General features: G+C 52.5%; 5 protein-coding genes across 5 annotated transcripts; 1 reads left to right on the top strand and 4 right to left on the bottom strand.

Moving 5' to 3' along the window:
• Window positions 1-613: 613 nt before the first annotated feature.
• Window positions 614-3518, bottom strand: NCU04768 (electron transfer flavoprotein-ubiquinone oxidoreductase). Its single transcript, XM_955124.2, has 3 exons — window positions 3180-3518; window positions 1057-3070; window positions 614-973 (listed from the first exon to the last, which is right to left on the bottom strand). Exons 2-3 carry the CDS (start codon window positions 2892-2894, stop codon window positions 874-876), a joined length of 1938 nt encoding a protein of 645 aa, XP_960217.1. The 5' UTR covers window positions 2895-3070; window positions 3180-3518; the 3' UTR covers window positions 614-873.
• Window positions 3519-4121: 603 nt separating this feature from the next.
• On the bottom strand, window positions 4122-9184 carry NCU04767 (hypothetical protein). The gene is made up of 6 exons (XM_955123.3): window positions 7876-9184; window positions 7659-7791; window positions 6704-7599; window positions 5673-6647; window positions 5221-5613; window positions 4122-5093 (listed from the first exon to the last, which is right to left on the bottom strand). Exons 1-6 carry the CDS (start codon window positions 8539-8541, stop codon window positions 4512-4514), a joined length of 3645 nt encoding a protein of 1214 aa, XP_960216.3. The 5' UTR covers window positions 8542-9184; the 3' UTR covers window positions 4122-4511.
• Window positions 9185-10786: 1602 nt separating this feature from the next.
• On the top strand, window positions 10787-19315 carry NCU04766 (Ccr4-Not transcription complex subunit). The gene is made up of 4 exons (XM_955206.2): window positions 10787-11300; window positions 11946-12043; window positions 12388-12712; window positions 12793-19315. The coding sequence occupies exons 3-4, from the start codon at window positions 12406-12408 to the stop codon at window positions 18780-18782; spliced, it is 6297 nt and encodes a 2098-aa protein (XP_960299.1). The 5' UTR covers window positions 10787-11300; window positions 11946-12043; window positions 12388-12405; the 3' UTR covers window positions 18783-19315.
• Window positions 19316-20236: 921 nt separating this feature from the next.
• Window positions 20237-23364, bottom strand: NCU04765 (hypothetical protein). Its single transcript, XM_955205.2, has 2 exons — window positions 22117-23364; window positions 20237-22048 (listed from the first exon to the last, which is right to left on the bottom strand). The coding sequence occupies exons 1-2, from the start codon at window positions 22638-22640 to the stop codon at window positions 21262-21264; spliced, it is 1311 nt and encodes a 436-aa protein (XP_960298.1). The 5' UTR covers window positions 22641-23364; the 3' UTR covers window positions 20237-21261.
• A 1708-nt stretch (window positions 23365-25072) lies between these two features.
• On the bottom strand, window positions 25073-26242 carry NCU17073 (hypothetical protein). Its single transcript, XM_011396779.1, has one exon. The coding sequence runs from the start codon at window positions 25475-25477 to the stop codon at window positions 25106-25108; it is 372 nt and encodes a 123-aa protein (XP_011395081.1). The 5' UTR covers window positions 25478-26242; the 3' UTR covers window positions 25073-25105.
• Window positions 26243-27318: the final 1076 nt, after the last annotated feature.

Below are 27318 nucleotides of genomic sequence, written 5' to 3'. Positions count from 1 at the left end.
ATACTAAACATGATGCCCGAAGTCGGGATGGCCTACGTTCATAATGCTTGGAGTTTGAAGGTTTTTTTTTTTTCTCCGCTCGCTAGATACAGCACAGTCGTGATGTGAAGGCTCGAAGATCCGTTCTTCCTTGTCTTGAATGTCAACATATCTCGAGTGCCCTACATAGTGAACTTCCTTCAGGCATTCATGTTCCTTTTTTTTTTTTTTTTTTTTTTTTTTTTTTTCAATCCCTCTTTCAGAAACTGACCTCGACAAAATCAGTCAACTAAGACGGACGCTTTCGAAATCTGGACAACGACTGGCGGATTGTCAGTTCGGGATAATACTTCGTTGATGTGGTAGCACAGAGATACAAAGCTAGGTAGTGTAAATTTTGGGTTTATATAAGTCCATAATCAAGAACAGTCAAGTACCCTTGATCCAACTCTTGAAGCTCTCTTTCCATGTGTGTTAGTTATCGGACGGTCACCACCACCACCCACCCACCATTGTTTGTTTGCCTCCTTAACGCATGTTCCTGTCTGTCCGTCCCTTTCTCAATGAGATGCGCCCAAAAGAGGGCGACGCACCTGATATACATTTAGTTTATCTACTATAAACATCAATAAACGCTAGTGCTGGTTCGAATGGAAAAACGACGATCAAATTTTCAGATGTGATCCCCTTCAATATATCCTCCATTATCATCATTATCATCATCATCAATTGCCTATGCCCAAAACTTTTGTTCGAGTTGTTATGCAGAGTACACTAACAGGAATATTCTATCCAAAGCGCGCTTTTTGCATCAAGGCACCACCAACCCAAGAAACGGATATAATATAATACATAACCAAGAACCCCTTGCTTGAAAAAAGAGAGAGACATTCCTTATGTCATGTAGTACTTGGGACCCTCACCACCCTGGGGTACCTGCCAGTTGATATCCTGGTTGGGAGCCTTGATGTCGCAGGTCTTGCAGTGGATGCAGCTAATTTTTGTGTACACTTCTGTTAGCAAAACTCCTTGGTTCCTCATCTCATCTCTTCGCATCATGGGGAGGGAAGAACTCACTTCTGCGCATTAATCTGAAACCTCACGCCCTCCTTCTTCGTCGCGTCCTCCACATACTCATACACACCGGCAGGGCAGAACCGATTCTCGACGCCCTTGTACTTGGGATACGTCTCCTTGGTGTGCTGATCCCAGTCCTCAACCTGGAGATGCACGGGCTGGTCCTCCTCGTGGTTGGTGCCGGTCCTGGACACGCTAGTCAAGATGTCGAAAGTGATCTTGCCGTCGGGCTTGGGGTACTCGATCTTTTCGCACTCGTCGGCCGGCTTGGTGGCCTCGTGGTCGCGTACCTTGTGTTTGAACGTCCAGGGCACGCGGCCCTTGAGGAGGAAGGCGTCGATGCCCGAGTACATGATGCCGCCGTAGAGACCCAGGGGCGAGTGGAAGGAGGGGCGCATGTTGCGGACTTCCTTAAGTTCCTTCCAGATGGACGAGTTGCGCAGCGAGTCCTCGTACGAGTAGAGGAAGACAGACCCGGAGTCGTTGGTGTCCTGCAGCGCATCCCAGGCGGCGTTGGCCGCGAGCATACCGGACTTCATAGCGTTATGGGTGCCCTTGACCTTGGGCACGTTGACGAAGCCGGCCGAGTCGCCGATAAGGGCGCCGCCGGGGAAGGCGACCTTGGGGATGGACTGGAAACCACCCTCGATCAGGGCGCGGGCGCCGTAGGAGATGCACTTGCCGCCTTCGAGGTAGTGGCGGTAGAAGGGGTGCTGCTTCATCTTCTGGAACTCGCCGTAAGGGGAGAGCCAGGGGTTGGGGTAGTCGAGGGCGGTGACGAGACCGATGGAGACGAGGTTGTCGCCAAAGTGGTACATCCAGGCGCCGCCGTAGGTGTTGGCGGGCAGCGGGTAGCCCATGGAGTGGAAGATTTCACCCTTCTTGAACTTCTCGGGTTGGATCTCCCAAACCTCCTTCACGCCGAGACCGTAGGTCTGCGGCTGGCTGTCGCGGCGCAGGTCATACTTGTTGATGACCTGCTTGGAGAGGGAGCCGTGGCAGCCCTCGCCAAAGAGGGTGACGCGGGCGTGGAACTCCATACCGCGCTCGAACCGGTCCGTGGGCTTGCCATTGCGGCCGAGACCAAGATCGTTGGTGGCAACGCCCTTGACGGAGCCGTCGGACTTGTAGAGAACTTCCGAGGCAGCGAAGCCGGGATACACCTCGACGCCGACCTCCTCAGCGCGCTCACCCAACCACTTTGTAAACTCGGAAAGGGAAACGATGTAATTGCCCTTGTTGTGCATCTGCGGCGGGGTGGGAACCCAGAAGGCACGCTTCTCGGTCAGGAAGCGCATGGTGTCGCCGCCAGCGGGGGTGGCGCCGGTGAAGCGGTTCGGGTTCTCCTCGTCGAGCCAGTCGGGAATCAGCTCCTTGATGCCGGAGGGCTCGATAACGGCACCGGAGAGGGTGTGGGCGCCGATCTCGCCGGCCTTTTCGAGAAGCAGAACGCGGAACTCATCGTTGCCGGCCTCGTTGGCGAGCTGCTTCAGGCGAATAGCAGCGGCGAGACCGGCGGGACCACCACCAACAATGCACACGTCGACCTCATCGCTCTCGCGCTCGATGCTGTTGGGGTCGAAGGCGTCGTCAGCGACATCAGCGAAACGGCGTTGGGTTGTCGTCGAGAGGGCGGCGGCTTGTCGTGTTCTTAGGAGAGGGTTGTAAGACTGGCGGGCGACATTGGGTCTCCTTGTGGATCGCGAAGCGGGGGAGATGTTGTTGATGGTGGGTGTCGAGAGGGTCCTCAGGCCGCGGGTGGCCTGTACCGAGGTGGTGGTGCCGGCGGAACCAGCCCGCCGGTAGAGGCACGACGTGATGCGTGCGGAGGTCGACATTGTATATTATGGGCGTCGGGTCTGTGTGGCGTATGCCCGGCCAGTTGGTTTGGTTGCTTGGTCGCTGGGACTGATTATATCGGGGGAACAGGCGGAGGAGTAAATCGGAGAGAGACAGAGAGAGGGGGGAAAGTTAATGACTGTATGACTCCGAGGAGTGTGTGGAGTAAACAAATCTGGTACAGCGAACATCATATGATTGTAAGTCACATTATGAACTTTCCACTTTTGAAGACAGACAAGTCGACGATAACGGAGGACAGGAGGAAGGAGTCGGATGCGTACCTGACTGACTGTAGTACAGTATGTCAAAGTCAGAATAATGGGTATAAACAAGGAATATCAATCCCTTCCCGACAAGCTGCTCACTCTGAGGTATCTGAGCCAGACAATGATCTAAAACAGAGGAAAGAAAGAGAAGAAAAAGTAAGACCCTCGTAGGAAAACGAAAAAATCACGAGCGGAATCGTTGGACCGAGACCTTGGCAACGACACCGGCGATGCTATTAGTACCTATGTCTAGTGTATAACAGCCTCAGCAGATCCGACTTCGTAGCGTCAAAGTTAACTATCAAGAGTCCACTGTATGTAGTCCACTGTACACAGGAAGAAGGTCACTTCAGTTCTTTTCATTCCCCTGCAGGCTATGTTTTGTTCCCTTCCTTCCCCGCAACTGAAGAGAGGTGAATTTCTCTGATCTCCAACCAACAAAAGATCCACGGGACGGGACGTGACCGGTGCGAACTCGCAATGACGTCCCTGCTGTACCGACCAATTAGAGTCCGGCAATTTGAAAATGCGGTCTGTGCGGCTCCGGCATAGGGAATCTCTCGTGTACCTTTGTGCCTGCCTTTCAATTGTTGTGTTCCTGTTGATGAACCCCACCTTCTTCTTTTGACTCTTTCCTTTTTGGTACGTGGGGGACTTTAATACCCGACCTGCCCTGCTGACCTCACGACGCGCCGAGGGTAGCCGAACAATGACCTAGGCAACTTTGCTTGCTGATCTTACTGTTTGAAAACTTCAGATACGTAGCCATCAGAGTCTATGCGTGATGGCTGAACACAGCATACCTTGAATGGTGACAAGAGACCAATCGCGTGAGATATGGGTTATATGGTGTGCCAACTTAGAGGCTAAGTATCAAGACGTGTAGCACAAAAGGGAAGAGGATCTGGTTGTTGAACCGAAGGCCTTGCCAATAAGAGATATACAAGACAGCTGCTGTTGTAGGTTCACATATATGACCTTCATTATGTATGGTATTCAAACTATACGTACTTTCTTGAAGAAAACAATTATGTCCAAGAAACATACATACAGCGTTGTAAAACTTTTGTTTCGTCGTATCTCGTCATGTCGTATCGTATCGTATTCATAGACATCATCGCCATCTTCCTCTCCTCCTCATCCATCCTTTCACTTTTCTCCTCCAGCCTCCTCATTATATCAATGGTATATCCTCCACTCGTCTGTATCCTTCATCTTCCCCTTTCCCCTATCCCTCTCTCCCATCTGCCCGTACCCCCGTCTCTCACCCTTTCCGCTCTCAAGTCCCTCTTCCCCTTCAATCGCTGAAGTCCGCCTGCCAAGCCTAGCAGACCCCAACACCGAAAGTCAAAAATCATGCTTATTGACATCCGGAATCTGATGTCTCTCATGTCTCGCATTCATCACATCCGCCCAAAAATCATAACTCAACTCCTTCTGCTTGCGTGCCTTCTCCTCCTCCCTCGCGCGTTTCCTCATCGCCTCCTTCCTCTGCTTGCGCATCTTGTTCCTCTCGGGCTCGATTTTTCTTGCCTCCACTTTGATCGCTCTATACCCCCCTTTAATCTTTCCCGTAGTCGCCTTGAAGATCTTCTTGCAGATCCCTTGCACGCGTGATGAGAAAGCGGCGATAAGAGAAGTGAAGATGAGGAAGAAGGAGACGGGAAGCGCGATGGCGCCTATGTACCCCAACGTGGGGATTGTGGAATTTCCGTCGGGGTCGTTGGGGTCGGCGCCGGCGTCGTGCCATTCGCGTGTGTTCATGCCGAAGATACCCGTGAAGAAGGAGAGGGGGAGGAAGATGACGGTGAAGGTGGTGAAGATCATGACCGAAAGGTTTTGAGAGGCGGCAAGCTCGGTTTGGAGGCGCGACCACCGGACTTCGTCGACTTGAGCTTGGCGTTGGGCCATTTCGAGCATTTTCTCGTACTGGCGGTTGTCGAATGTTAGTTTGAGAGAGACATGGATGGAGGAGAGAGAGAGAGAGAGAGAAAAAAAAAAAAAGAAAAAAAAAAAAAAAAACCACCGGGGAATAGATGGGGAAGTGAACACTTGCATCCTTCTTGGTGGTTTCCACCCTCTTCACCATTTCGCTTGTCAGCTGCTTGTACTCCGTCAAATATTCCATAGCCTTGTCGAGATAACCCTGGCCGTTCTTGGTGATCTCCTTCAGACTCGGGTTGTTGTATATCTCCTTGAGCTGGTTGACCACTCCCTCCTGAGTTTCGAACAAGCGGAGAAGCGTCGACAGTTCATCTTCCATGTCTCTCAGCTCCAGCAGCGCCGATGTGTTCTCTCTGTTCTCTTTTTCGGCCTTCTCTAGCTCGCGCTTATGCCGCTCCTTGATCGACAGCGTCCTGCCGCCATCGTCGTCGTCCAAGTCATCAGTTGACGTGCTGATGAAGTTCTGCGTACGGAACCGGCGCATGTTTTGCGTCATTCTCTCAGCCTGTTTTGTTCACGTTAGCGTCCCATACCCTTCATCCCAACATCGCTGATACTACATACCAGCAAGCTAACAGCCTCCTCAAAAATCCTAAATATATCCAAATCCTTATGCGTCGACAGCTCCACAAACGCCATCACCGCATGCAACACAATGAACGCCGCCAGATCCAGCGCGTTATCGGTTCTGCCCGTCAAATCACCGTTCAGCTCGTTGTACACAATATTCCGCAAATCCGCCTGCTGGAACAAAGTCCCCTCCTTGGGGCTCGACTCTCTTTTCGGGAAGAAAGTAGCCAGTGTATCGTTGTCGATCGCCCACAACCAAAGCTGGTCGACCATTAGCAGCTTTCCATCCTTGACGTCACTCTCGAAATCGAAATCGGACTCGGACTCGTCTTCCGAGCATGAATCGTCGTATTCCTCCCTGTCATGATCAGAGCCCTTGGCAGTGCAAACCGAGGTAACCGCCGATTTTCGGCTGGGCGGATCAACAGCGAATTTCGAGTGCGCCTTCTCGTTGTGCGACGATTGGTCATGCTTCGTCAGCTTGTATAGCATCTGATCATCATCACGGGCGTGCGTGTCCTTGAGGGACGGGTAAGCGAACTGGTCGAGCGTGCGGCGGCAGTTGAGCGGCGGGTCGAAGCCGATGTACTCCCAGATGACTTTCAGCTCGAGCGACTCGAGGTGCTCGACGTACTCGGGAACGGGCTTGGCGCGGCCGTGGTCGAGACGCTTCTCGATTAGCTTGCGCCGGCGGATGATGTTGCAGTAGGTGTCGAAGTGCAGGTAGGGAAGATAGAGGTAGACGCAGCGCGGGCTGGCGGGGAGGCTGACCCGTCGGTCGACGAGAGGGGTGGTGAATGGGGAGGTGGGTAGGCCGGCGTCTGCGGGAACGAGACACGCGCAGGGCTTGAAGAAGGAGGGCTGGGATTGGGCTTGGAGACCTTGCACTTGTTTGGACTGCCAGTGTTCGCGGCTGAGGAGTTTCTGGAGGTTCTGGCCGCGGGTTTCCTCGATTCTCTTGATAACTTCCTATTTTTGGGGTTAGCAACAGGCAAGAGAGAGGAGAAACACACGAGGTAACTGACCTTTGCCCATATGGGGTTATTGAAGGGGACATGGATCCAGGTAATTTTCTTCTTCGCGTGATGTGCGGCACCGTACCGACCAAAGAGTTCTGGGTGAATCAAGTCCGGCCCAGTGCTACTAACATGATCGACAATCAACGACGGAGCAGAGAAGCTGCCGAGACTGCTGGCATCGCTATCCACTTCCGAGGATGGCCCAGTGCCATCGTCATCGTCTGTTTCTGTTATTACCGTCGAGGACTTGAGCGTGAAAGCGCGTGTCAGAAGATGCCGTTTGTGTTGGACCTTGCTCAGCCGGTCTTGCAAGAACGGCTCGGCTCCTTTTTGGAGATACTGGCCAAGTTGGGTTTTGGTTGCGTAAAGCCGAGTGCTGGAGTCCGATTCCGGGTCAGAGTCCTCGTAAAACCCGACTATTTCCACCTTGACATGGTCCTTCAGCCTCAGCGGGTGATGGATATGCTTGCTTAGACTCTTAGCCTTCAGCACAGCCATATGCAAGTCCTCGAGGAAATCATGCATGGTGGAGATGTTGTTGGGCCCAAACGATGCAATGTTGGCATGGCTGTTGTCTATGGCAAAGACATCTTCTCTAGCCAATTCAAGCAACGCAGACTTGACTGACACCAAGGGAGCCGTGAACTTGACCTCACTGGCAAAGTCGGCACCCGTGTTGGAGAGTTCACTGTCAATGGTCTCGTAGAAGGACCAGATGCGGAGTTCACTTGCAATGTCCACAAACTGCTCGTGCACTTTGTCCAGCCAGGGATTGTTGTTGGTATTGACCTTGATCTGGTTGATCAGCGAGTTGGGTAGAGGCCGTTGCAACTGAAGTAACTCGCGGACGCTTTCCCTCAGGTTCCTCATGGACATGTAACTTGAACCCCGGTGAGGGGTGGCTGAGTTATGTTAATCTTTTTGTTACATGGTTGAAAGTCCGGTTAGGAAGGGTCCATACCAAAGAAGCCAACGCCATGGCAATTGTTTCTGATATCCTTGTATCGGCTGTCTTCATGGGCCTTGAGTAAAGCCCGCTTGACTACCAAGCCACCAATGCTATGGGCAATGAAGAAGAGAGGACGAGACGGGCGCTAGGTCGATCAGTCTTGGAAGTTCCAATGAAGCAACAGAAACACGTGGTTCCTGTTCTTGGGTTTTAGGTAGGAAGGTCTTACCACGCCTTGGCGGATTTGCAGTACTTGATCCAGCAAGTCAACTGCCAGCATGTCGATGTTTATGCCTTCTCTCAATCCTCGATGCTTGTACGCCAGCACCCGAATCATGGGCTCCTTGTTCCGGATTCCCTGTTGAATCCATACATAAGGGGGCCTCGAGGATTTTGGCGTGCCAGGTTTCTCCGGAAAGCCAGAATCCATGTCGGTTACCGGGTCGCATGTCCATGGGTGAAGCGGATCCGCACCGGGACACGGCACGGCGATGAGGTCGACTTTGGTCTCATTGTAGCCATGACCGCCAATATCACCGTCAATGACAGCCCAGCCGGGCTCCGAGTCGGCCAACGTGACGGCGCTGCCCACGGTGGGTTTGGAGATGTTGCGCAAGTTGGTCATGATGGGATGACCTTGCAGGATCTTCCTGGCTTCATCACGGGCCCTTTCTTGCGAGGATCGGCCGGCAAAGGGGTCTTGGCCCGAAGGTTGTTGTTGGTGGTGGTGGTGAGGCGGAAGGCCGACGGCCGCCGTGACGGCTGCTGCCGCATTCTCGAACTCGCCGGTGGCCGTCCCACTGCGACTCCCCACTGTCGGCGGTCGGGTGGGCGGCCGTAGCGGTTCCAGCTCTACAGCCTTGTCAGTGGAGCCGCTAGAGCCATTGTTGTCCATAATAGCACCCAACTGTGCTGAGCAGATCGGATCCTGTATGCTTCTTCAGAGTCTTGGTTTTACAGGCAAAGAGCAGCACAAAGTTGGGAACAAGGTCGAGAGATGTTGCGGTGGCCAAGACCGACAGAGTTGTGGAAGCAGACTTGGGGACTATTTAGTTGCACGGATAGGCCAGCCAGCAGCGGTAAAGTGCTTGCCAAGATAGCTGCCAAGAACAGCTTGAGCAGTCTATATCCAGCGTTGACCACACTTGCGCACACCAACCGCCCACCACCAGTCCAGGAGAGGCAACCGTCCAGGGGGCGGGTTTTCTGACAGAGGTGGGATTGGTCCGTAGATGGTAACTGACTGGATCAGTGGGTCGCGAGGGACCGGCAGAGGCATATGGTGCGGACCGAGAGGTTCTGGAAGGTGATAAGTCGTGTGTGTGAAGCTCGCTGAAATATCTTTGGCAAAGACCCCTCTCTAGCTGTGGAGGACTGCTGAGAAGAGAGCCGTCACTGGACGTCTGTCTGCGAGCAACATGGAAAGGGTTTAGCTTGGTCGATCCAAGCTCGAATGTCTTTACCGCCTTCCATGCCGCCCTCCCGCACCCGGTGCTGGGGACGAACGGGACGGAAAGGTGGGCAGCTGATGGAACTGATGAGCACCGATGAACACGCCTCGAAAGTGTGTGGGCGAAACTTGGTCATGATCGTGGGGTGTTCGGTAACGTATCTGTTGCTGCCAACTGTCGGGTACTTGGTTGCTTTTGTTGCTCACTTTTTTTTTTGCTTTCTCTCCTATGGAAAATTAGAAGATCTCGCAAGACAACGTCAACGGATGCCATGTACAAGAGATGTGATGTTTCAGTCGCAGAGGCCTTTGAATCTGTATGCCGGTCATGTGAAATGTAATGTGTGATATGATATGAGCTAGCTGATGTCATTCAGCTGGATTGCGTGAGATATGATGAATGATCATAAGGTAGGTCGTTCAGTCAGCTTGTCTGTTGTATGTTCCAGAGATGGGTAGTCTTGGCTCGACTATAGGGCCCTCGACATGTAGTTGTAGCGCCAATAAACACTGCGCGGTATCTTGGCAGGCTAATCCCAGCTCGAATCGAACTGTCCTGGATGGGGACCCGACGACGTCGACATCATATGTGCCTGGATGCGGGCTTCCTGATGATCTGATAAAGAATCTCTTGTGACCTGCAGTCATCAGTTTGCCCAGAGCGCCTGATATTCCAAACACTGCAATGTCAACTTGTGAAAGACATACACTAGGTTGTTCCATACTTTGAAGAGTCTCTGGTCTGTCGGTTGCTCTGTCAGTCTTTTTGCAGTCCTCTTTGTCTTTTGGCGCAACATGTGGGTTGCCGAACCACAAAGTACTGATGACATTGTTGCTGTTGTTGGCTTTAAATTAATTCTTTCTCTTCTTGTCACAAACTCGGACGGCTCTTGACAGTCGTTTGCTAATCCTCTTCAGCCAAGATCACCTCGGCTCAAAGAGATAGTGACTGGACTCAGGGTCTGACTGATTACCCCAAATGTCATGATCAAGGGACCGTAGAGATGATGTCTTTCTTGAAGGGGAAGCGTTTGTGGATGAGCTACAGACAGGTGGGAGTTCTTCAGATGAAAATAGAAAGAATTCAGTTTCGTCTGTAAGAAGCCGCGAGAGTAACAACGGACGGCGGCTTTCACTCCGATCCAATAATAAATGCCCAGGAAGTTCAGTTGAAGACGGGAAGGGGAAGCGCAACAAAGATCTGGTGTTACAGTATACTAGAGGTATGTACGGAACATGACGCACGAGCCACACTTCAATCCCAGGTCCTGCCGTTGTGCTGCCCTCTTCCATCTGGGGCTCTTCAAGTTGCCTGCCCGCATTGCCTGCCGGTGACCGCCGCTGCTCGCCTTGGCAGGAAGTACCTCCCCGTACCGCACTGACACCCAAACTCTGCCGCTGTTGGCCTAGGTGTTGCTGGCTTGCTGCACTGGCAGTTGGAGGGGAGGCACCTAGGGGGGGGGGGGGGGGGGTGAGGGAGCGGGCGCGACACGGGACGGGACCTCCTACCTAGAGATACCTATCTCTACCTACTGCGCCAGGTGCTGTTGAATGAATGCCCGGGGCCTGCACATGGAAGAAACCGCAGCGTTGTTCTTTCTCAGAGGAGTGGACCCCCAACCCGAGCTGCCCTGCGGCAACCGTTGCCTTCCATGCGCTGTGAAAGTGGAATGCGCCAACCTCACACGTCGGAAAAAGCACAACGACGGGACCACTCCGGCCTGGGAGCCAACCAGACTCGAATCCAGAATCCATCCGTCGTCCATCTTTCTCTCCTCCCCCTTGACTTGTGATCGCAACTCCGCAGTCCAGAGCCCCGACCAATATCCAAAACATAACCGTCGACGCCGCGCCCGGCAGCCCCGCTACGTCCGCACGCACTTTGCCTCGTCCTTAGTGTTGTCGAGCCAGCCGATACCCCGACCGCCGCCGTCAAGAGACAAGACAGCGAAGAGAGCCCCTCGCTCCGCCGCGCCGCCGCCGCCGCCGCCCTCCGACCAAATTGACGACGCCTCGCTCACCCGAACCCTACAAAGTGACGGAGATCTCGAGGCCGAGCGATACCGTACCAGACCAAGTCTCGTTTTTACGGTCATTTATCACCACCACCACCACCACAACACACACACACACACACCAATACCGACTTGTATTACGTACCAGACAGAACTACCACCAGCACCACCACCACCACCACCACCGAAGTGAGCATTTACCTACGTATTCAATTATCTGGCACAGTCTCCGTCCTTTGCGCGCCCCCCTCCACAACCCCCCCCTCCCCCCTCCCTCCTCCCTCCTCTTCATCTTCCTCCTTGTTTGGCCGTCACAAGCACCAACACCGGGACTACTACCACCACCACCACCACCAACCACCACCGACGTCCACGTCTGCAACTCCGTGTCAGGACAAGCGAGGATGGGACGCGGTAGTTAAGTACCTCTAGTGTGCAGAGTGAAAGAGGTAGTTGCTCGTTGGATCCCCCCGTCTCTGCAGCTGCCAGGTACACCTACACTAGGTAATCTCTGTGTGCCTGCCGGCATTCATCCCGGAGCACAGCACAGGTACCACGTCTAGCCACTCAAGGCTACCTACCTCGTGTCTACCTACTGGATGGTGGTTTCACGACGGAGAACTACTCCAGCTTCATTCTACTCCCAACTGAAGCAATCCGTCTCCCAACTCACCTCCATTCCCGTCCCTACATTCATCGTCATTGCAGTACCACCTTCCCGAGCTTGTACCATACCATCTCTAGGCCGATGGCGCTAGTCACAGCAACCTCAATCACCCCAGTCCAAAAGTAGCCCCACCAGCACAAGTCGAAGCTCCCTGACCAACATCCCAGATATCCAGATTTAGTTGCTCTTGAGCAATCCATCACCGAGGACACACACATCGATCCCTCGCAAGTGGGACCCCGAAACCGACTCGTTGAAAAAAAAGGTACGCTTGCTGCTGTCATTCCCGCATCCACGTCCGCGCCATCATCTCGTCATCGCGAACCGCGCCGCGACCGCTTCCATCGTCCGTCTCCGTGCTGCCACAGCCTGCGATCGCGGCCAGCCTCGTGACTACCACCCTCTGCCTCGAGTCACCGTATTGCCCCGGCATTATCCACTCGGCTCGGGCAACCTGTCCATAACCAGACCTATCCGCAACAACAGCTGCGCCCGAATCGCCCTCCGTCACCCCCTCCACTCCGTTATTACCACGTTGCCCATCCTCGACCGTGCCGTCTATACACGTGCTCCGAGCTTCGCTGACCTGGCCTTGTTCCTCCCTACCAGATAGTTAATGAGAACGGCATGGAAGGGTTTCGGTCTTACTTTCAGCGGTTAGTGGTCGGCAATGCCGGCCAAATCTTTCCGAACCAAAAATGGCAGGGCGTCAACTCGACCACCTACCACCAGCTCGTCGCAGAGGTGAAGAAGCTATCACAAGACTTTGAGCAGTCCAGGAGAATTGCCGAGGCGATTGAGACAGGCACAGAAGACCTCTTCCGCGACTTTGATCTTTCCACCTTCATGGAACATTTCAAGCTCGATGCTTTTGAAAAGACTGTTCTAGCGCTTGCCTTCAAGCTTGGGAGCAAGCCCGATCTCAAGACCAAGGGTAGGCCTTCCCATTGCCTCTCCCCGGCTGCTTTCGTGGCCTCGGCCCGTTGTTTGCTGACCCCCGATCCTTCCATCTAGCCGATGCCATCTTATCAACAAACTTCCCCATGTTTGGCAACATTCTCAGCAAATCGTCCGGCACACACACGATGCTTGGACCCGATTTTATCGCTGGGTTGCTCGATCGCTTCATTCAAGTCCACCCGCCCAATTTCAACGCGGCAGCAAAGAAGGAGTTGGAGCATAATGTGCAGTCTCGATACATCCAAGGAAATCCCGATTCGAACCCGCTGCCTCCCTCTCAAGTGCTGTCCGCACTTGATCTAATGCGACTACTGGCAGACCGACCCCCGAATGCCTTGACTCTCTACATCCACAAGACCGGGCAAGACTTCACCGAGAATGAAGAGACTTGCTATAACTACCTCCGGAATCGTCCGGCCAACTGCCAGTTGAGTGAGGAGCAGGTATCCCACGCGCTCATGTATACGACCATCAGCCAAACCCCTCCGCATAACCCTTCGGTTCTTGTCACGGCTCTCAGGCGTGTTCTGCCAGGTACCTTCAGATGGCAGGATGTGGTCTCGTACTTTGATCACAGCGGTGCCCGAATCACTGCGCCCCAGTTTCTTCGTCTCTACAATGCTCTGCTGCCGATAGCGCAAGACGACAGCCAGGGTTTTGATATTCAGCGGCTATGGGGTGGCGAGTGGGAAAACCCAGAGACTCAAATGTCCTTTGTCTGCGCATACACCTCACTGCTGCCTGAACAGCTGGACGCCACCACCATCCCGGGCCTGAAGCCGACCTTCACCTTGGACGACTATGCACAAGCACCCCAGATGATCCGGGAAACGGCCGCATATGCAGTCAGGCATCCCTTGGTATCCGAAGCGGCCATGTCTGCCATCTTCAACGTCGCCCTCCACTCTACACACGCCTCCAAGTGTACCGAAGCCAAGCGTCTTTTCCAGGATGTCGTCGTTCCCCAAGTGGCCATCTTTGTGGTCTCGGCCTTCAGGGTGCCCAAGCCTTGGCCCAAGCTAGCTGAGGACGCTCTGGTTGACTTGTTCATCGAGTCGTTATGGGCAGCCAAATCACCCGAGACCGATTTCGTGATGAATAGCCTGTGGAGGTGGGACAAAGACTGGGTCAAAATGAGGTTGATAGATGCCCACGCGCACAGGCCGATATGCCTGCCACAAATATTCGAGCATTCCATACGGCAAGGCTGGCTCGAGGAGCTTGTCTATCTAATCAATGGCTTTGGGTTCGATCTCACTGCTCTAGCCCACGCCGAGGGCTACCTCGACCTGCAGGAGTGGGCACAGAAGAACGCAGAACGGAGTACCGAGATGGCCTCGGCCCTTCTTCAGTTCCTGATGATCAAGGCGAATCTCGAACTGCAGTATCAGCGTTCTGGGCCCGGTGCCCCTAAGCAGAGCACCACCCTGCAGGTTCGGACAGTGTCTGCCATGCTTCAGATCCTGGAGGAGTTTCTGCCCAAGTCGCCGATCCCGGAGCTTATTGTGGTCCAAAGGCAATGTATCACCGCGTACCCGAGGCTTATCAATTACGGCGAAGGGTTCGATGACATTATTGACGCCAATGGTCGTGATGGGAATTCCTTACCCCAGGCTGCTAATGTTAGAATGGAGGAGCACTACAAGAAAATGTACAGCGACGAAGTCGCGGTACGAACCATCGTTGAGGTTCTCGACCAGTACAAGCACTCGCGAGATCCTCTCGAACAAGACACCTTTGCTTGCATGATTCACGGCCTGTTCGATGAATACGCGCATTATGAGAATTATCCTCTGGAGGCGCTCGCCACCACGGCTGTGCTCTTCGGCGGCATCATCTCTCACAAGCTCGTTTCGGAGTTGCCCCTCAAGATCGGACTTGGCATGATCCTCGAGGCTGTCCGGGACCATCAACCCCAGGAGCCCATGTACAAGTTTGGCTTGCAAGCTCTTCTTCAACTCCTACCTCGCTTACGCGAATGGCCAGGGTTTTGCACGCAGCTATTGCTCATCCCGGGTCTTCAGAATACCGAGGCCCGCAAGAAGGCCGAAGATGTTCTTCGTGAGCACGAGGAGGAGACGATGCGCGCCCGCGGAGGCGCCTTACCGCTTGGCGCGACCATGGGTAACGACAACATGACAAACGGTAACCTTGACGAGGCTCACGGTTCGGAGCAGCACCCGCCGCCATTCGCGTCGGTCAACGTTGATCCGCCTCCACCGGGGGTGATTTATGAGGACCCAACCGCCGAGGCCCAGGGCAAGATTCAGTTCTTCCTCAACAACCTTACTGAAACTACACTGCAGACCATGTACAAGGACCTTCGCGACATGTTGGAGACCAAGCATCAGCAGTGGTTCGCTAGCCACCTGGTTGAAGAACGTGCCAAGATGCAGCCGAACTACCATCAAGTTTACCTTGACCTGGTAAAGATGTTTGAGGATAAGTCACTGTGGGCCGAGGTTTTGAGGGAGACCTATGTCAGCGTCCAGAGAATGCTCAATTCCGACGTTACGCTACAGAACTCAACTGAGAGGACGCACTTGAAGAATTTGGGCGGCTGGCTCGGTCTTTTGACGCTCGCGAGAAACAAGCCCATTAAGCATAGAAATATCGCTTTCAAACAGTTGCTTATGGAAGCGCATGATACTAAGCGTCTCCTGATTGTTATACCTTTCGTCTGCAAGGTCCTCGCTCAAGGAGCTTCATCAGAGGTCTTCCAGCCACCCAATCCCTGGCTGATGGACATTATCCATCTCCTGATCGAGCTGTACCACAACGCCGAGCTGAAGCTGAACTTGAAGTTCGAGATTGAGGTCTTGTGCAAGGGCCTCAAGCTGGACCACAAGAGCATTGAGCCGTCTGGCGAGATTCTCAACCGGGTTCCTGTCGAGGAAGTTCCTGATCTGAATGGGCAAGAGCTTGAGCCCTACGACAACACCTCTATTAACGGTATGGGTAGTGTCGCGGGTGGCCTCCCCGCTCATGCCTCTCTTCCGATCCCCGACCTTTCCGCCAGCCTCTCGATCCCGCCAACCGAAGTCATTGATCAAGCCAAACTGCACAGCATTACCTCTCAAGCAGTTACGCGAGCCCTGCAGGAGATCATCCAGCCAGTGGTTGACAGGTCCGTGACCATTGCGGCGATAGCCACACAGCAAATGATCCACAAGGACTTTGCCACCGAGCCTGATGAGAACCGGGTGCGGGACGCGGCGATCAACATGGTCAAGTCAACTGCGGGCAGTCTTGCCCTGGTCACGTCCAAGGAACCCCTTCGCTCCAACATGGCCAACTACCTTCGTGCTCTCTCGGCTGAGATCGGTCTAGTGCTGCCTGAGGGTATCATCATGCTCTGCATCAACTCGAATTTGGATCTCGCTTCTAGCGTAATCGAGAAGTCGGCTGAAGACCGTGCGGTTCCGGAGATCGAGGAGATGATTCAACCTGAAATTGAAGCCAGACGCCGGCATCGTGCGCAGCGTCCGAATGAGCCATACATGGATCCTGGACTCACTCGCTGGGCCTGGACCATTCCTCATCCCTTCAAGTTGAACCCAAGCATGACTGGTCTTAACGCGGAGCAAATGGCTATTTACGATGACTTTGCCCGACAGCCGAGGGCAGTCGCTTCGACGACAGGACCGTCCCACGCAGCCTCCACATCGGATGCCAGGTCTCTCGCAAATGAAGTCCTCGGAGATCAGTTCAACACCATTTCGGCCCTTCCCACACCTGCGGAGACACCTTCGCTTCCTCACCTCGGTGGTCAGCTTCAGCACTACCCCCAGGGAAGTGGCGGATTGGCAAACGGACGTCAAGCCGGGCTTAACCAGGTGGATGCCAGGACCATTGCTGACAGAGTCAACAAGCTTTTGGAGTCACTGACCGCGGCCGCCACTGGTGCCACCGAGGAACACTTCAATGAACTGCCCCGCGCTCACCAAGTCCTGGACATCATTGACGCTCTTGTGCAACTCATTATCAAGACTCAGCAGACGTCTGAAGAGTTTGCAGCATATGCCGCAACCCAGATCGCCCAGTTGATCTTCAGACAGCCAGGCGATACCCTCTTGCTTGAAAGTCTCGTCCATGTCCTCGAAACCCTCCGTAAGATTGCCGGTCCGGCCACGAGCCAGCAGATCAGGAGTCTCTTCCATCAACAACCAGCGGAATACTTCCTCAACCTTTCGCTCATTGCAGCACTGCTCGGCACGGACCTGCTCGACTGGAGAAGCATTGATGCAGCCATGTCTATGGCCCTCCAGCAACGCAAAGAGGGATCCGTCGAGTTCCTCGAGCAGCTTGTGGATCTTACGCTGCTGAGTGAGAGCCCTCTTGCGCTCTATGCTGACTTTGTCCGCAGTTTGGAGGAAGCATGGGCCTGGATCAGTGAGAATCCGGATGTTCCAGGAGGCCAGAGTCTCAAGTCCAAGATCCTTGCCCCTCCTCCGGACTTGCCTGAAGGCCTCACTCCGGCAGAGATCCTCGCCATCCGCCAGGACCAGATGGAGTATGTCTTTGACGAATGGGTTCACCTTTGCAACAACCCTGCCGCCTCCTCCTCCAAGTCATCGACGATCTTTGTACAGCAGATGCGCTCCAGAGGAGTCATTGCTAGCACTGATGATTTCCTCATGTTTGCACGCCTAGCCATTGACAAGTCTGTGGACCGCTTCGAGCATGTTGTTCACCTTAATGGAACGATAACGGAGGCGTACCAGGCGATTGATGCTTTAGGCAAAATGATCCTCATCTTCTTCCAGTCCCACGAAGATAATGCCGACGGACAAACGGCTCGTGCTGCCTTCATTGATTCCATCCTCGCCCTTGGGGTGCTGGTATTGAATAGCCACCACGTCAAGCGTGGCGACGCTTTCAACTCACGGGTGTTTGTTCGGTTCTTCTCCTACCTCCTTCACGGCATTCACTCTCTGGAGGAGCTTCCAGAAAATGAGCGTGATCGCTTCATGCTTAGCTTTGCCGAGCGTCTTTACGACCTGCGGCCGAGCCTCTACCCAGGCTTCGTCCTTGGCTGGCTCACACTTGTCACCCACCGTGTCTTCCAGCCAGCCATGCTTCAAATGGCTAACAACGCGGGCTGGGAGGCGTACACCAAGATCCTTCGGGATTTGCTCTCTTACCAGGGCGAGCTGCTGAAGCCGCTCGAGCTCTCGATCTTCGCCAAGGAAATGTACCAGGCCGTCCTAAAGCTCCTCATCATCCTGGGGCATGATTTCCCCGATTACGTGTCTGCCAACCATGTGCTGCTGTGCCAGAGCTTGCCGCCTCACGCAACGCAATTAAGGAACATGATCTTACTGGCTACTCCTGCTTCGGCCGCGAAGCCGACCGATGCCTTCCAGCCCGGCTTGAAATTGGATCAGATCGCAGATATCAAAGAAGCAGCGATCAGTGTCTACGATCCTGCCGAGCAGCTACGCCAACTGGGGCTGCTTGACATTCTGGATCAGGCTTTGCAGAACGGCCCGTCCGAAGATGCCATTGCGCAGATTACACACGCTATCACTAGGACTGGTAGCGGAACGACGGACTATGGCTTTGTTCCCATTGACGTCAACCGTCAAGTCATCGACGCCGTAATCACGCATATTGGCAACTTTGCCGTCAACCGCGCCGCCACCAGGAACGACGCCTCTGTGTTCGTCCCCGGCGCACCAGACCTCAAGACACTGCAAATGCTCATCACGGAACTCTCCCCCGATACGAGGTACTTCGTTCTGAACAGCATGGCGAACTGGCTCCGCTTCACCAGCGCCCACACGCACTATTTCATTCAAGTCTTCCTTGACTTCTTTGGCCACGACGTCGCCTCCACGGATCCCGAGGAGATGGACATTCGGCAGCAGATTGTTCGGATCCTCCTTGAACGGTTAATAGGCTACTGGCCGTACCCGTGGGGTCTGATCATCACCACCATGGAGCTAGTCAAGAACGAGAAGTACAACTTCTTTGAGCTGCCTTTCATCAAGGCCACCCCTGAGGTGCGGAGAGTGTTTGAGGATAAGGTTCGCCAGCACTAGAACCGCTCGATAACCGGTGGGGAGCAGATGAGATGGGGGTTCGGCCGTTCGCCGATCCAGGGCTCGCTGGGGAGATTGTTGCTAGGTTGTATATACCGAAGTGGTTATGATGGAGATCTAATGTCCTCATATGGAGACTCGTTTATACCACAGGGCCCATGGAGCAGCAGAGACGCATTAGTCGAGCTAGGGTGGAGATATGTGCCGCCCCCAGAGGTCTCTTGGCCACGGTGGTCTTGGAAACCTCTTTCCAAGCCAGAGCCAGAGCCAGAGCCAGAAGCCAGAAGCCGAGGCCGGAGTCGCAGATGCAATCCGAAAAAGCAGAATCAGAGACTTTAGTGCTGACAGACGATCAACAACGGTGGCGGAATAGGGCAGTAGACAAGGCGCGAGGGGAGGGTACTAGGAGAAGCTTAAAGTATGGAATGGTGATTGATGTATGTAATTAGCATGGATATAATCTCCCACCAACAAAGCGGAAATAATAGGAGTTTGGAACAAAAGCGAATAGAGATTATAATGTTATACTCGGTACTGTGTGCCAATTCCGTTTCGTCTTGTTCTACTCGCTGAGAAAAAGAGAGAAGAAGAGAAGAAAAGAAGAAGAGAAAGGGATAAGTGGTGGTAGTTACTATGTAGATTTATTGTAAGGATTCAAAATTGTGTGTAGTACATCTTTTCAGTAGATACTTTACTGCCAGTAGTACTTTTGCGATGATCATTTCACGTGTGATGATTCGTACTCGGCCGCCCTTTTTTTTTTTTTTTTTTTTTTTACCCTCCGTTTTTGCTTTTTCGTCTCTTTCTTAAACAACAAGGGGCCTCTTACATATCTCAAAGGGTCAGTTCATTCATTGATTGTACATTCATTTACATATCTACACTCAACCAACCACTAATCAATCCCTCGATGGCTTCTTTTGCGTGTATAAAGAAGAAGAAAGAAAAAAAGTATCATACGTTTATCCTGCCTGTTCTTGCTTACAACCCACAATCTTCGCTACTTACCTAGGTTGATCTAGTTAATTGCATTAATAAGTATTCTGGATATCTTTCTTCTTCTTTACTTTTTATTCGATTCATGGACGCCGCCCTGAATGAGTTCTCGGACGGGCATCAGATAAGTGTAGAGGTAGATAGGTAGATAGGTAGATGTCATGTATGTATGTATGTATGTATGTACCACACATACACGAACGGGATCTCGCTCTTTTGTGTAATACTTCATTTGATGCAGTGCGAGATACCGTAGTCCCCTGAATCTTTCTCTGAATCTGCAGATTCCCGTGAAGTACTACTCAATGTAAGGGTGAATTATTCGTCATTGACGACCGTCCAAATCTGAGGACAGGTTTGGTAGAGGTCGATTAGTTGGCAACATGTGCATCATATATAAGTCTCGGACACTGATTGATTTACAGTCATCGTTGGGTATTGAATAAAAAAAAGTAGCATCGGAAATAGGAAGCGCCTGTCTTCTTTCTAAATATAGGAATGAGTCGAGCTTTCTAGCAGTAGTATATAAAAACTCCAGATCTGTCTTTTTTTTTATTCAATCACCTTCTTTCTCTTTGAGATACTTTTTTTCCCCCTTCTTGTCCTTTTGTCTATCTTGAACACGATACTTTTTTTCTTCTCTGATCTCATCCTCTCTGGCTTTTCCCTTTTGTGTATCACCACATACTGCCCGCTCTCTATATCTCGAGAAAGGGGCAGGAAATCCGGAAAGTACTAGTAACTTTCCATCTTCTTTCGTTCCTTTCATACGCTTGACTGGCCTTGCTGCGCCTCTTTGCAACCGTGGAATTAAACCAAAAAAAAAACCAGTTGTCTGTTGTTGCAAAGAGACTCGAAAAAGAAGTGGGTTGGGTCGCAGTGTTCGGCGACATGCTGCGCCCAGGGTATTCGCTTGACAACGCAATCTCCGTCCTCCTAATGTATGAAAATCCATCCCTAGGTATCCAGGCCATTCGTGTTTCTCTCTCCTCATCACGGCACCATTCCCAGGTGCGCGCGGCATCCTTCCGTCTCCCATTACTGGTAAGGATGACTGACCAAAAAAAGGGGGAAAAAAGGAGCAAAATAATCCCCAAAAAGTTTGTTGTAAACCAAATAAGTGCAATGGGGGGGAGATTTCCATCGATCCCTTGAAAGCAAAAAGAAATGTTCAAAAAGCCAACCGTCTGACACCTTCCTTGACATGCCCACATCAGCTGAAAGTCATAAACGCCATTTCGTGACCCAGCTTCGTCTATGGGATGAACCAATCCGTAAATGCCCCTGTAAACCCCCCTGTGAACTCCTGTGAAAACCCCATCAAAATGATCTGTTGGTAGCGCACACACTTGCTTCAATCATACACACGTTGCGCCGTTGCACCACACGGCTTGACTTCCGAAACTTGGAAGTTGCCCAGAAATCCCGACTTCAGTCGTAAAGAAATAGTCATGAGAAAGATGGTGTGGGAAAAAAAGGAGATTTAGAAATCATCCAGGAGGCAATCAAGCTCATCGAGCTCAATGTTCTCTGGGTTGCGATCCCACTCGAGCATCGCATCGAGCTTGCGCCAGCTCTCGGACTCACTCGTACCGCCGAATTCCTTACGGCCGTAGTTCAAGGACATCATGGTCGAGGATGGCTTCATCGCAGGACTCGTAAGATACGAGGTCCGCTCACCGAACAACACGTTGTCATCCTTGGGGCAATAGTCAATGTCCATAGCGGTATTCACAGGGGAAGACGCAGAGAGTTCACCGTTGAGTTTCCGTTTTTGGAGGCCAGTAGCGGTCTGTGTGAACTCTTTTTCGTCCTTCTCAAGCGGAGGAGAGACGGCGCGGTGATTGCGGCCGTTCTGACTGTTGTTCGAGGAGTGGGCCCCGGACAGGCAGTAGCGTGTGGAGAATGAGCCAATTGGTGTGCTGGGCATGGGGACATCGTCCTCCATGTCGTCGAACTCGGGGCTCGAGAGATCCACCTCGGGGCTGGGGCTAAGCTCACGTCGTCGGTCCAGGTCGGACTCATCGGTCCCTGATGCGGCGCTTGAGATGCTAGGCGAGATGATAGCGCGCGAGGCAAGATTTAGCGCAGCCGCCTGAGCCGGGTCGGGGAGCGGCTGGTGGGGGCATGTGGTAAGATAGAAATATGTGCGGCGCGGGTGAACAGACTCGAGCTCCTTGGCAATTGGGCACGGAGACGAGACGTTCCAGCACGTCCTCTTAAGGAATGTAGACAAGCGAGACGAAACAATGGCACATGGGTTGGCAGATCTGACAGAAGCACGACCAGTTAGCGAAACAGCATTCTTGCAACGGCAATTGGCAGAAGGTGAACTCACTGTTGAACAATCTTCAGCTGCTGCATCAAGACGGCGGCAAGCTCCTTGACCAAGTGCGGCCTGTTGCCGGTATTTTGGAGCTGGACGATAACGGCTTCGACGATGTCATCATTGATAGCCTCAAAGTCAATTGGCCTAGGAGGATCGTCGCACTCGACAGATTGGCGCGCCCCGCCGGGGGAGGGAGGGGGTGTGTTTTGAAACCTGACAGTCTCGCGCTCCTCACGCTTCTTCTGTTGGGGTTCGGACGGATGCGCGCGGCCCTCGGTCTCGACAGCGCTGTGCGTGCGCTTGAGCTTCTTGGAGGAGGTAGACTCCGCTTTCGAGCTGCTTGTATTTGATGGAGTAGGCGAGGTCATGTTTGCTGCTGTGTTTGATCGTGTGTGGGAGCTGGTGTGAGAAGAGTCCTTTTGTTCTTTTGAGGCTTTGCCTGCGGCAGCGGCGGCTCTTGAGTCTTTGGAGACGGGGACGTGGATGCCGAGCGAGGGCAAGGAGAGGGATTTGCGTCGGGTGTTGTAAGGCATGGTTGCGGTAGTCTAGAAACGAAGTAGACAAGGAGTGCGTGGTCGTAGATTGACGGCTTTTTGGAGCTGAGACTGATTATGTTACAGGCTAAGAGTAACGTATGCGTGAGCAAGGCGTGCGTAGAGTCGTCAACAACTGCTTGACACCTGCTTCACAGTCGTGTTGGAGATGTTGGAGAAGGAGGAGGCTCGTGGAGGGTGCCTCGTTTTGGGGGAGGGAGGGCGCGGAAGGCTTGGGTTTGTCGAGATGGGATGGTGGTGGTGGTGACGACTTGACGAGATCGACAATGTTTTGCTTCTGAACCACGCCAACAAGGGAACGTGCACGAATAGCAGACAAGATAGTGAAGAGGAGGATGAGTCTCTTTTTTTCTTGCCTCGAGTCGCCAACAACTCTTTTGTAAAAGTAGTAGATAACAAGAATATGATGAATAACCCTTTTCTCTCCCGAAGACGATAGCTATCCAAACCACGATTCAGAATGATGAGCGTTTTTGCAACAAATTTGAAGAGAAAAGGAGTAGAGGGAGGAAGAGAAGAAAGAGAGCAGAGACGACGGTGGTGGCGGATGATGGAGGGGGGGGAGTCTATCTGTTATGGAGGGGGAGGAGGACAGTGATGAGCACTCGGCAGAAGCAACAACAACAGCATAGAGAGGGAAGACAAGACAACGAAGAGACAGGGACAGTGCAAGAAAATGATGGGAGGACGGGATGGAAGCACCTTGCGAACGGCAGTGGAAATGGCAAAAGCAATGGTGGATGGGTGCCAGGTGAGTGGCACGGGTGGTGGGTTGAGTACCGTTGCGCTGGTGTGGATGGAACGCGCAATGGGAAAAGCGTCGCCCGTAACTTTTTTTTTTTTTTTTTTCATTGTTCCCTCTTTGCATTGCCGTTTGGCGAAGGGGGGCAAGGGGGGGGGGTGTACAGTGGGATTCAAGCTGTGCCGTGCGGGACGGAGTGCAACCCATCTTGCGATGATGGAAGGGGGCGACTGGCTGGCGACTCGAGACAGCAGCTAAGACTCACCCAGACTGCCGTTGACAGAGGGGCATGGACACTCGACAGGACAGGGGGGAGGGGGTGTGTCTGTTGGCGTTGAACCTAAGCCAAGAACGACCAAGCTTGAGAACCTAGGTAGTTTGGAGAACTGAGGGCTAAAAACATCAGATCCGCCAATGACAGTACACTATTTTCTCTCGAAAAGGCGGTAAGAATCCACACAGACGGGCAATATCCAATGGATGTGGATTCCTAAACTTAAGCAGTGTGGGGTCAACCTGCCGAGTGTACCCTACACGCGTAATCGATGCGCTGGTACTCGTAGAGGTAACTGCCCGGCAGCAGCTGGTGAGAAGCAGAACAGCACCCACTGCAGCATTGAGAGGTTGCAGCAGAAAAGTGGAAAGTTGCGCGTCGAAAGGCACGCGGGAGAAAGAGGAGCAACAGCAGCTGCCAGTGTTTGAAAGTCCTGCATAGTACATAACCGAAAGCAACGCGACTTGCACCTCTACCCAAGAAGGAAAATGAAAATGTCAATCGTTTACCAGAAATCTTATCGCATTCGTATGACGGGAATGTAAGCGCGATTGCCTGCTCCGACAAGGGAATACACTGGACAACACATACAGCTGTCTAGCTACAACCATGATAGCACCGAACAACACCAGCATAGCATGACCACATCTCAAACCACTTCAATCCATGGATGGGAGCCAAAAACAGGCAGACGGCACGACCGCACGCACGCCAACGTTGAACCTTGACCCACGATGAACTAGATCCGATCTGGAATTCTGGGGTCCACGATTGGCTGGCGGAGTGGCGGCACGCTCTCTACCAATGGCATTGCACAAAGTGGAAAGCCAATCCGAAGGATCCGCGAGCACGGCGGACGTACCAGAGGAGAGAGGGAAAGCAGAGAGAAGCCGAAGCGAAGAGACTCTGGCAGATATGACAAGACCTGACGACATTCCCAAAGACTTTGGGAAAAGCATGCTCAGTAAACCCCTCAGAAATGATGCTTTGCAGTGGCTCTCCATCGTCACCATACAGCAACAGCAACTATCAAAACAGATCGGCCATTATTACCCTACACTGACAGTGTTGATCAGTGACGACAACGAAACCCCCACCTCATGAAAGCCAGTTGTGAAATTTCAAAGGTTGATTCATGTTGATATAGTGATTTAAAGTTTTCCCGGGTTGAGACAGCTCAACCGAGGTGAAGACAAAGAATCGAGCCATTCCGGTCTTGCACCTTCTGCTTTTGCTCCTTGGCCCTTCTCATTTCTCTTCCCTCCTTTTTTTTTTTTTTTTTTTTTTTTTTCTTCAGGGTCTTCGGGCTCCTCTCTGGGTCCTTTTTGGATGGAGATGAACAAATGCAGGTGGGTTTCCAGAATGGATCTCCGCGAAGCTGGCTAGACTCGAGTTGGTCGAATGGCAGTGCACCGTTCAGCGGAAAATTCACGAGGGTGCCCCACCTCTTTCGGAACCGTTCTCAATTCCAAAACAAAGATGCCCCACTGAACACAGAAGGAAAAAAAAATGAAAAAAAAAAAAAAAGGCAGATGCGTGTGCCTGGAAGGAAAAAGTGGCATTTCTCCGCTCCGTCTTTCCGAAAACTGCACTGCTACGTAAGGTTTTCAGCCCGGCAGCCAACAGAAAAGAAGAAGTTGGATGTCCACCTGCTAATAATACCCCAGTTCGTTGTGGTTCACAATGGCAAAGTTCAACAATTCCACGCTTTGTCATCGCTATCAGCTGAGAGCTGCAGCGCATTGAGGAGGCTGATCTGGGTTCCGGACAGCGGGAACAGAGGCTGCTGCTGACCATCATCGTTGACTCGTTCGTCCTTCTCTGAGTTCTGCCCGTCCTGTCGCCACAAACTCCGGTTCACTCAGCCCCCAGAGCCCGGCCCCACGATGTCGGTCGTTTGCAACAATTGCCGTCGGTTGATCCTCCAGGGGTCCATTGCTACGGTTACGTCGTCTGGTTGCGCCTCATTTGCCTCATCCCACCACGATCTAGTGTAGCCCCGCCTCCAGCGTCGGCGTATCGCTTCTTCAATTATTTTCTCTTGGACGTCGCTAGAGGGTTGATGATGCCACCAGATGAACAACGTTATCGAGGGCCCATCAAAGTGATAGTGAAGTAAACCTAAAATAACAGAGTGATCCCATCATTGCCGGCGTCTTATATGCGCTTTGCGAGGCATGACGGAACCAGGCGTCTCAAAGCTGGAAGGGAACTGGAACAAACACGGAACTGAAGTTGACGGTGCATCTAGTAAGCTTTTTGCTAAGCGCACTGTCAAAACGGGTCCAAAGCGGAGAAGAACAGTCTGCAGGTGGAAACTCATACTCACCAATCAAAGCTCTCCAAGCACACGCTGAGTTGCTTCTTTTGGTCGGACCCCTCTTTCGTCTGGTCGTCGCTTGCAGTCTGTGCGGCCAAAGCCAGCAAACGAGCGCTTCAAGAGTTCAGACATCTCGATCCCGTCCCGAATCTGCGGTCATCTGTGGATGAGAATCAGAATCCCCAAAAAAAGGAACACTGACGACACATGGCTAGCGAGAAAACAAAGTTGAAGCTAGAATCAACGGCGCGGCGGCTCTGTTGCCAGGCCCTCTTTTCCCACAATCCCACCTCATTTGCGCCTTCTTGCCCTTGCATCAAAGTCAGTTGGTTGCACTGACTAGCTACCTACGTAAGTACCGTCAAGGCCCGAGGGGAGAGGAGGGGGGTCTGGATTTTCCGCCCACACATGGGTTATGGAATTACGGAGACAAGACCGAACGAAATTTTACACTACTACATAGTACAGCAAGAAGAGCCCGCAAAAGCAGGCAAGAGGAGCCGAGAATGATGAAAACTGCCTACGCCGCTGCTCCACGACTGCAAGTCACAACCACCTGCCGGGCACAAGCGGAATCAGCCATCTCTCTCAGTTTCAGTTCGTTCAACAGTCCGAAAGTATCCGCTATCGATACTTACATCCGACGGACCCCTTTCTGCCAGCAAAGTGGAAATGCATCACGCGCTCGCGCTGTAAAATGCGAGGCGTTCAATGCGTCAAGTTATCAATCAGCCATCTCACAAGGGAATCCACATGTCACAGGACTCAGCTCCCGCCGTCTGTTAAGTTGTTTGTCTCTCTTCACGGTTCGGTCACTGCCAACCAGCAAAGTATTTCGTTTGCAAGTCAGCCTGTTCCGTGGTTCTACAGGAATCTCACGTTCAAATTAAAAGCCGGCGTATCAAACAACTGTGTGTTCAGGTCAACTAGGCAATGACATTGACAACCCCTATCTGCCTGTTCCTTGTGTTACCGCGATGAACGTGGGCCGGGCGAGATACATACTATGCAGTACATACATCCAGCAGCAGGCAGCAGAAGTTCGTACATATGTAGAAAATGTATTTACAGCTGTTTGAGGTCCCATATGTTCGAGTCCCTCGCTATGTCTTGAATGTCTGAGAAGATAGCTTCGAGTTTCTTTACATCACTCCTATAGTGATACCAACCTATGCAAGAAGCTACATTTGCTTTAACTACAAATAAGCTTCAAGTTTCTTCTTGTCAACTATTCATGTTGTTTTGTCTGTTTGGGTACCTCCCGAGCTCCCAAAAGCGGCAACGACAACCAACGTCACCACGTAGGTAACAAACGGACAAC

Source organism: Neurospora crassa, linkage group VI, assembly GCF_000182925.2.
Source record: "Neurospora crassa OR74A linkage group VI, whole genome shotgun sequence".
Taxonomy (NCBI): Eukaryota; Fungi; Ascomycota; class Sordariomycetes; order Sordariales; family Sordariaceae; genus Neurospora; species Neurospora crassa.
Note: the sequence above shows the minus strand (reverse complement) of the source record. Positions and strands in the feature narration are given on the sequence as shown.